The sequence below is a fragment of the Argentina silus genome (assembly GCF_951799395.1).
Source record: "Argentina silus genome assembly, chromosome: 11".
Lineage (NCBI taxonomy): Eukaryota > Metazoa > Chordata > Actinopteri > Argentiniformes > Argentinidae > Argentina > Argentina silus.
The window spans coordinates 22,977,218-22,987,122 of record NC_139665.1 but is presented as its reverse complement, the minus strand read 5'-3'; the positions used below and the strand labels follow the sequence as shown (position 1 = coordinate 22,987,122).

At 42.1% G+C, this 9,905-nt stretch overlaps 1 protein-coding gene across 1 annotated transcript; it reads left to right on the top strand.

The window, feature by feature from the left end:
• The first annotated feature begins 3,142 nt into the window (after positions 1–3,142).
• On the top strand, positions 3,143–4,961 carry LOC310812507 (general transcription factor II-I repeat domain-containing protein 2-like). Its single transcript, XM_083681100.1, has 2 exons — positions 3,143–4,359; positions 4,540–4,961. The coding sequence occupies exon 1, from the start codon at positions 3,231–3,233 to the stop codon at positions 4,344–4,346; it is 1,116 nt and encodes a 371-aa protein (XP_083537226.1). The 5' UTR covers positions 3,143–3,230; the 3' UTR covers positions 4,347–4,359; positions 4,540–4,961.
• The last annotated feature ends 4,944 nt before the right edge of the window (positions 4,962–9,905 follow it).

The following is a 9,905-nucleotide window of genomic DNA, read 5'->3' as shown; positions in this document are numbered from 1 at the left end:
ATGTGCTTACAGGGGCGTCGAACCGCCTTCTCCCGCTGATGGAGCAAAGTTGCTACAGTGACAAAGACAAGCTCCGCGCTCATGGGCAATTTATATGGGGCAACTGTGCTGCGAGTATCTAAGCAGTCGTCGTGCATGGATAAAATGCAATGTTTCAAACAGATCTGACGAATTCACCTACTTTGAAAAAGTGTGCGTTAGGAAGTTCTTTTGACACAAAGCGAAAATCTACAGTCAAGCGTCAATCAGCAGACAGCCGTGTGTTCTTTAGTCATGAGCCTGTTGTCAAAACGGCAGAAAAAAATGGTCACAAACAAAATATTGTTTCTACACTTAAAATGAACAAAGAAAAAATGAGCTAGCCTGATATAAGTCATGTTCATGACGATGCAAATGTAACGAGATTTCGAACTGTTCTGTTGCACACGTTGGGACTCATTTTATTTTTCTACAAAAAACATTTGCCATGACGGGAATCGAACCCGGGCCGCCCTGCGTTACAAGGTAGATGCCTATCCGCTAGACCATTTGGGAAGACTTGATATGTACACCCTAAGATATCTAAGTGTCATTTCGATGAGGTCTGTAGCAGAGGCCATAGAGCACAGCAAACAAATAATCATGTGTTTAAATATCCTTGTCGTTTTGAAAAATTACCATTGTCACCTGCACAGGAATGCCATGCGGCCAACATTGAAGAAATGTGCTTCTCAAATCTGTCATTAACACTGTTTTCCACACGCTTTTTTCATTGCATTGCCATATAATCAATTGGTCATTGATGCGTCACAAATAACGACAATGCGTCGAAAATTAAAGAAATGTAAACATGAATTATGTTATTACTGTCTAAGCATCGCAAAGCTGTATGCGTAAAGGCGTCTGACGTCACAGTGGCTTGCCTGAAACAAAGGAATCAGAGAAACATGTGCTTACAGGGGCGTCGAAGCGCCTTCTCCCGCTGATGGAGCAAAGTTGCTACAGTGACAAAGACAAGCTCCGCGCTCATGGGCAAATTATATGGGGCAACTGTGCTGCGAGTATCTAAGCAGTCGTCGTGCATGGATAAAATGCAATGTTTCAAACAGATCTGATGAATTCACCTACTTTGAAAAAGTGTGCGTTAGGAAGTTCTTTTGACACAAAGCGAAAATCTACAGTCAAGCGTCAATCAGCAGACAGCCGTGTGTTCTTTAGTCATGAGCCTGTTGTCAAAACGGCAGAAAAAAATGTTCACAAACAAAATATTGTTTCTAAACTTAAAATGAACAAAGAAAAAATGAGCTAGCCTGATATACGTCATGTTCATGACGATGCAAATGTAACGAGATTTCGAACTGTTCTGTTGCACACGTTGGGACTCATTTTATTTTTCTACAAAAAACATTTGCCATGACGGAAATCGAACCCGGGCCGCCCTGCGTTACAAGGTAGATGCCTATCCGCTAGACCATTTGGGAAGACTTGATATGTACACCCTAAGATATCTAAGTGTCATTTCGATGAGGTCTGTAGCAGAGGCCATAGAGCACAGCAAACAAATAATCATGTGTTTAAATATCCTTGTCGTTTTGAAAAATTACCATTGTCACCTGCACAGGAATGCCATGCGGCCAACATTGAAGAAATGTGCTTCTCAAATCTGTCATTAACACTGTTTTCCACACGCTTTTTTCATTGCATTGCCATATAATCAATTGGTCATTGATGCGTCACGAATAACGACAATGCGTCGAAAATTAAAGAAATGTAAACATGAATTATGTTATTACTGTCTAAGCATCGCAAAGCTGTATGCGTAAAAGCGTCTGACGTCACAGTGGCTTGCCTGAAACAAAGGAATCAGAGAAACATGTGCTTACAGGGGCGTCGAAGCGCCTTCTCCCGCTGATGGAGCAAAGTTGCTACAGTGACAAAGACAAGCTCCGCGCTCATGGGCAATGTATATGGGTCAACTGTGCTGCGAGTATCTAAGCAGTCGTCGTGCATGGATAAAATGCAATGTTTCAAACAGATCTGATGAATTCACCTACTTTGAAAAAGTGTGCGTTAGGAAGTTCTTTTGACACAAAGCGAAAATCTACAGTCAAGAGTCAATCAGCAGACAGCCGTGTGTTCTTTAGTCATGAGCCTGTTGTCAAAACGGCAGAAAAAAATGGTCACAAACGAAATATTGTTTCTACACTTAAAATGAACAAAGAAAAAATGAGCTAGCCTGATATAAGTCATGTTCATGACGATGCAAATGTAACGAGATTTCGAACTGTTCTGTTGCACACGTTGGGACTCATTTTATTTTTCTACAAAAAAATTTGCCATGACGGGAATCGAACCCGGGCCGCCCTGCGTTACAAGGTAGATGCCTATCCGCTAGACCAGTGGTCACCAAACTACGGCCCGCGGGCCGGATACGGCCCGTCAGCACATTTGGCTCGGCCCTCTGAACAATACCAGAGACGCTATCTGATTTTTTTCCTATTTGGCCTCCAGAAAAAAAATCCTAGGCCCGGCCCTGTCAAAGAGAGAACGGAATAATGGCGAAAAGGTTAGGTAAGAGAAAAATTGATTCAGAATGCAGGGTATTTAACCTGCAGTGGACAAACGATTATTTTTTTGTTCAATGCAAAGAAAAGGCTGTTTGTCTCATCTGTCAAGAGACGGTGGCGGTATTCAAAGAATACAATCTTCGCCGACACTATGAATCCCGTCACAAAGACAAGTACGATAGCTTGCAAGGCCAAATACGAGCAGACAAACTCTCAAAGCTAAAAAGTGGACTACTATCTCAGCAGAATACATTTGTACGCCAAGCTCAGCTGAACCAGGCATCCGTTCGGGCCAGCTTTCGGGTTGCTCAACTGATAGCAAGCAGCGGTAAGCCTTTCACTGACGGAGAGTTTGTTAAGAAATGTATGGATGCTGTCGCGGAGGAGGTGTGTCCCGAGAAGAAAGATGCATTTAATGCCGTAAGTCTGTCGGCGAGTACAATCACCAGACGCGTTGAAGAAATCGGGAGTAATGTATATGCCCAGCTGCAGCAGAAGACGAAAGAATTTGACTTTTTTTCATTAGCACTGGATGAGAGCACGGACGTGCAGGACACAGCGCAACTGCTCATTTTTATTCGTGGAGTTAGCGCAAACTTTGAGATATGCGAGGAGCTGGCAGCCCTCCAAAGTCTCAAAGGGACTACAACGGGAGAGGATATTTTTGACAAAGTGTGCCAAACCATGGAGGAGTTGGACCTGGACTGGTCAAAGCTGGCTAGCATCACGACTGACGGGGCTCCTAGCATGGTGGGCGAAACTCGCGGTCTAATAGGACGCATGAACCGGGAGTTGGAAAAAAGGGGTCTCACCGCCCCGCTACGAGTCCACTGCCTAATTCACCAGCAAGCACTGTGCTGCAAAGTGTTGACGTGGGATTCTGTAATGAAGGTTGTGGTGTCGTGCATAAACTTCATCAGAGCAAAGGGACTTAAACACAGGCAGTTCCAAGAATTCCTGTCTGAACTGGAGTCTGCGCACGGAGATGTGCTGTACTACACAGAGGTCCGATGGCTGAGCCGGGGCAGAGTTTTGAGGCGTTTTTACGAGCTGCTACCCGAAATTAACGCATTTCTTCATTTAAAAGACAAAACGGTCCCAGAGCTGATCGACCCAGAATGGAAATGGCACCTCGCATTTTTAACAGACGTGACAGAAATACTTAACAGCCTTAACTTGCAGCTACAAGGCGAGGGGAAACTCATTTGCGACATGTATTCACACATAAAAGCATTTGAGGTGAAATTAGCGCTGCTTTTGGAACAAGTGAAAAAGCGCAACTTCGTCCATCTCCCTGCTACCCAAAACCTGTCGACAGAGAACCCAGCGGTCCCGTTCCCAGCTGAAAAGTGCGTGGAAGCACTGGAAATGCTGAAGGCGGAGTTCGGTGTGCGATTCAGTGAACTACATGTTCATGCAAAAGAAATCCGTCTTTTTCAGAACCCCTTTGTTGCCGACATTGATGAAGCCCAGCCTTCATATCAGTTTGAGTTGGCTGAGTTACAGAACTGTGATGTTCTGAAAGACGCATTCAAGCCCAACAGTCTCATTGACTTCTATGCCGCCCTCCCAAACGACACGTACCCTAACATCAAAAAACACGCAATGAAAATGTCCACAGTTTTTGGCAGCACGTATATCTGCGAGAAAACCTTTTCACGCATGAAACTGCTGAAAACTCCGATGAGATCAAGATTGACAGATGAACATTTGCATCAGTGCTTGAGACTGGCTGTAACTAGAATGGAACCTGATATTCAACTTCTCACCAGCCAGATGCAGGCCCACAGTTCACACTGATGAACATACATAGGTAAGCTCACTTTTCTGACTTGAATGAGTCATTCTGAGCATAAACAAATATAATCATAATAAAATCTACTGGGATAAAATCCATCTTTACAACCATACTGGTAGTGAAATGTATTGTGCTGTGTAGGTGCTGTATCACTTAGTTCAGTTTCTCAACCTGCTTCCTTTGTGGTTTTCACAGGGAAGTTGATGAGAGAGAGCTGCAAACAGCGGTGTCTACAAGCCTACTGGAACCTACAAAAGGATTATAAGGAAGGAACACAAGAACTTTAAGAGACTGCTCATATGTGTCAGAGAGATTCTGCTCTGACAACTGAGCTGAACTTTTATCTGTTAAGATTGTGCATGGCACAACAGAAAGTTAATGTTCCATGGCTTTTTTTTCTATGAAGAACCCAGAGAGAGTTATTTAGTTATTATTTATTTCATAAATAGTGTTATTTATTTCCAGTTTTTTTCTGTGAAGAACTCAGAGAGGGTTATTTAGTTATTATTTATTTCATTAATAGTGTTATTATTTATTTCCTGACTTTTTTTCTGTAAAGAACCTGGAAAGGGTTATTTGGTTATGTGTGGCTTTCTGGAAAACAATAAATTTTTTAAGCACCCCTACGATCGTCACACTTTTTCTGTTACAAACTGACACCGGCCCCCCATCAGAGAAGGGAAAAGTTATGTGGCCCTCACAGGAAAAAGTTTGCGCTAGACCATTTGGGAAAACTTGATATGTACACCCTAAGATATCTAAGTGTCATTTCGATGAGGTCTGTAGCAGAGGCCATAGAGCACAGCAAACAAATAATCATGTGTTTAAATATCCTTGTCGTTTTGAAAAATTACCATTGTCACCTGCACAGGAATGCCATGCGGCCAACATTGAAGAAATGTGCTTCTCAAATCTGTCATTAACACTGTTTTCCACACGCTTTTTTCATTGCATTGCCATATAATCAATTGGTCATTGATGCGTCACGAATAACGACAATGCGTCGAAAATTAAAGAAATGTAAACATGAATTATGTTATTACTGTCTAAGCATCGCAAAGCTGTATGCGTAAAAGCGTCTGACGTCACAGTGGCTTGCCTGAAACAAAGGAATCAGAGAAACATGTGCTTACAGGGGCGTCGAAGCGCCTACTCCCGCTGATGGAGCAAAGTTGCTACAGTGACAAAGACAAGCTCCGCGCTCATGGGCAATGTATATGGGTCAACTGTGCTGCGAGTATCTAAGCAGTCGTCGTGCATGGATAAAATGCAATGTTTCAAACAGATCTGATGAATTCACCTACTTTGAAAAAGTGTGCGTTAGGAAGTTCTTTTGACACAAAGCGAAAATCTACAGTCAAGAGTCAATCAGCAGACAGCCGTGTGTTCTTTAGTCATGAGCCTGTTGTCAAAACGGCAGAAAAAAATGGTCACAAACGAAATATTGTTTCTACACTTAAAATGAACAAAGAAAAAATGAGCTAGCCTGATATAAGTCATGTTCATGACGATGCAAATGTAACGAGATTTCGAACTGTTCTGTTGCACACGTTGGGACTCATTTTATTTTTCTACAAAAAAATTTGCCATGACGGGAATCGAACCCGGGCCGCCCTGCGTTACAAGGTAGATGCCTATCCGCTAGACCATTTGGGAAAACTTGATATGTACACCCTAAGATATCTAAGTGTCATTTCGATGAGGTCTGTAGCAGAGGCCATAGAGCACAGCAAACAAATAATCATGTGTTTAAATATCCTTGTCGTTTTGAAAAATTACCATTGTCACCTGCACAGGAATGCCATGCGGCCAACATTGAAGAAATGTGCTTCTCAAATCTGTCATTAACACTGTTTTCCACACGCTTTTTTCATTGCATTGCCATATAATCAATTGGTCATTGATGCGTCACGAATAACGACAATGCGTCGAAAATTAAAGAAATGTAAACATGAATTATGTTATTACTGTCTAAGCATCGCAAAGCTGTATGCGTAAAAGCGTCTGACGTCACAGTGGCTTGCCTGAAACAATGGAATCAGAGAAACATGTGCTTACAGGGGCGTCGAAGCGCCTTCTCCCGCTGATGGAGCAAAGTTGCTACAGTGACAAAGACAAGCTCCGCGCTCATGGGCAATGTATATGGGTCAACTGTGCTGCGAGTATCTAAGCAGTCGTCGTGCATGGATAAAATGCAATGTTTCAAACAGATCTGATGAATTCACCTACTTTGAAAAAGTGTGCGTTAGGAAGTTCTTTTGACACAAAGCGAAAATCTACAGTCAAGAGTCAATCAGCAGACAGCCGTGTGTTCTTTAGTAATGAGCCTGTTGTCAAAACGGCAGAAGAAAATGTTCACAAACGAAATATTGTTTCTACACTTAAAATGAACAAAGAAAAAATGAGCTAGCCTGATATAAGTCATGTTCATGACGATGCAAATGTAACGAGATTTCGAACTGTTCTGTTGCACACGTTGGGACTCATTTTATTTTTCTACAAAAAAATTTGCCATGACGGGAATCGAACCCGGGCCGCCCTGCGTTACAAGGTAGATGCCTATCCGCTAGACCATTTGGGAAAACTTGATATGTACACCCTAAGATATCTAAGTGTCATTTCGATGAGGTCTGTAGCAGAGGCCATAGAGCACAGCAAACAAATAATCATGTGTTTAAATATCCTTGTCGTTTTGAAAAATTACCATTGTCACCTGCACAGGAATGCCATGCGGCCAACATTGAAGAAATGTGCTTCTCAAATCTGTCATTAACACTGTTTTCCACACGCTTTTTTCATTGCATTGCCATATAATCAATTGGTCATTGATGCGTCACGAATAACGACAATGCGTCGAAAATTAAAGAAATGTAAACATGAATTATGTTATTACTGTCTAAGCATCGCAAAGCTGTATGCGTAAAGGCTTCTGACGTCACAGTGGCTTGCCTGAAACAAAGGAATTAGAGAAACATGTGCTTACAGGGGCGTCGAACCGCCTTCTCCCGCTGATGGAGCAAAGTTGCTACAGTGACAAAGACAAGCTCCGCGCTCATGGGCAAATTATATGGGGCAACTGTGCTGCGAGTATCTAAGCAGTCGTCGTGCATGGATAAAATGCAATGTTTCAAACAGATCTGATGAATTCACCTACTTTGAAAAAGTGTGCGTTAGGAAGTTCTTTTGACACAAAGCGAAAATCTACAGTCAAGCGTCAATCAGCAGACAGCCGTGTGTTCTTTAGTCATGAGCCTGTTGTCAAAACGGCAGAAAAAAATGTTCACAAACAAAATATTGTTTCTACACTTAAAATGAACAAAGAAAAAATGAGCTAGCCTGATATAAGTCATGTTCATGACGATGCAAATGTAACGAGATTTCGAACTGTTCTGTTGCACACGTTGGGACTCATTTTATTTTTCTACAAAAAACATTTGCCATGACGGGAATCGAACCCGGGCCGCCCTGCGTTACAAGGTAGATGCCTATCCGCTAGACCATTTGGGAAAACTTGATATGTACACCCTAAGATATCTAAGTGTCATTTCGATGAGGTCTGTAGCAGAGGCCATAGAGCACAGCAAACAAATAATCATGTGTTTAAATATCCTTGTCGTTTTGAAAAATTACCATTGTCACCTGCACAGGAATGCCATGCGGCCAACATTGAAGAAATGTGCTTCTCAAATCTGTCATTAACACTGTTTTCCACACGCTTTTTTCATTGCATTGCCATATAATCAATTGGTCATTGATGCGTCACGAATAACGACAATGCGTCGAAAATTAAAGAAATGTAAACATGAATTATGTTATTACTGTCTAAGCATCGCAAAGCTGTATGCGTAAAGGCTTCTGACGTCACAGTGGCTTGCCTGAAACAAAGGAATTAGAGAAACATGTGCTTACAGGGGCGTCGAACCGCCTTCTCCCGCTGATGGAGCAAAGTTGCTACAGTGACAAAGACAAGCTCCGCGCTCATGGGCAAATTATATGGGGCAACTGTGCTGCGAGTATCTAAGCAGTCGTCGTGCATGGATAAAATGCAATGTTTCAAACAGATCTGATGAATTCACCTACTTTGAAAAAGTGTGCGTTAGGAAGTTCTTTTGACACAAAGCGAAAATCTACAGTCAAGCGTCAATCAGCAGACAGCCGTGTGTTCTTTAGTCATGAGCCTGTTGTCAAAACGGCAGACAAAAATGTTCACAAACAAAATATTGTTTCTACACTTAAAATGAACAAAGAAAAAATGAGCTAGCCTGATATAAGTCATGTTCATGACGATGCAAATGTAACGAGATTTCGAACTGTTCTGTTGCACACGTTGGGACTCATTTTATTTTTCTACAAAAAACATTTGCCATGACGGGAATCGAACCCGGGCCGCCCTGCGTTACAAGGTAGATGCCTATCCGCTAGACCATTTGGGAAGACTTGATATGTACACCCTAAGATATCTAAGTGTCATTTCGATGAGGTCTGTAGCAGAGGCCATAGAGCACAGCAAACAAATAATCATGTGTTTAAATATCCTTGTCGTTTTGAAAAATTACCATTGTCACCTGCACAGGAATGCCATGCGGCCAACATTGAAGAAATGTGCTTCTCAAATCTGTCATTAACACTGTTTTCCACACGCTTTTTTCATTGCATTGCCATATAATCAATTGGTCATTGATGCGTCACGAATAACGACAATGCGTCGAAAATTAAAGAAATGTAAACATGAATTATGTTATTACTGTCTAAGCATCGCAAAGCTGTATGCGTAAAAGCGTCTGACGTCACAGTGGCTTGCCTGAAACAAAGGAATCAGAGAAACATGTGCTTACAGGGGCGTCGAAGCGCCTTCTCCCGCTGATGGAGCAAAGTTGCTACAGTGACAAAGACAAGCTCCGCGCTCATGGGCAATGTATATGGGTCAACTGTGCTGCGAGTATCTAAGCAGTCGTCGTGCATGGATAAAATGCAATGTTTCAAACAGATCTGATGAATTCACCTACTTTGAAAAAGTGTGCGTTAGGAAGTTCTTTTGACACAAAGCGAAAATCTACAGTCAAGAGTCAATCAGCAGACAGCCGTGTGTTCTTTAGTCATGAGCCTGTTGTCAAAACGGCAGAAAAAAATGGTCACAAACGAAATATTGTTTCTACACTTAAAATGAACAAAGAAAAAATGAGCTAGCCTGATATAAGTCATGTTCATGACGATGCAAATGTAACGAGATTTCGAACTGTTCTGTTGCACACGTTGGGACTCATTTTATTTTTCTACAAAAAAATTTGCCATGACGGGAATCGAACCCGGGCCGCCCTGCGTTACAAGGTAGATGCCTATCCGCTAGACCATTTGGGAAAACTTGATATGTACACCCTAAGATATCTAAGTGTCATTTCGATGAGGTCTGTAGCAGAGGCCATAGAGCACAGCAAACAAATAATCATGTGTTTAAATATCCTTGTCGTTTTGAAAAATTACCATTGTCACCTGCACAGGAATGCCATGCGGCCAACATTGAAGAAATGTGCTTCTCAAATCTGTCATTAACACTGTTTTCC

What these genes read in the sequence shown, in the direction of transcription:
- LOC310812507 (XM_083681100.1), top strand. Translation starts at nt 3,231, where the DNA reads ATGGAGGAGTTGGACCTGGACTGGTCAAAGCTGGCTAGCATCACGACT.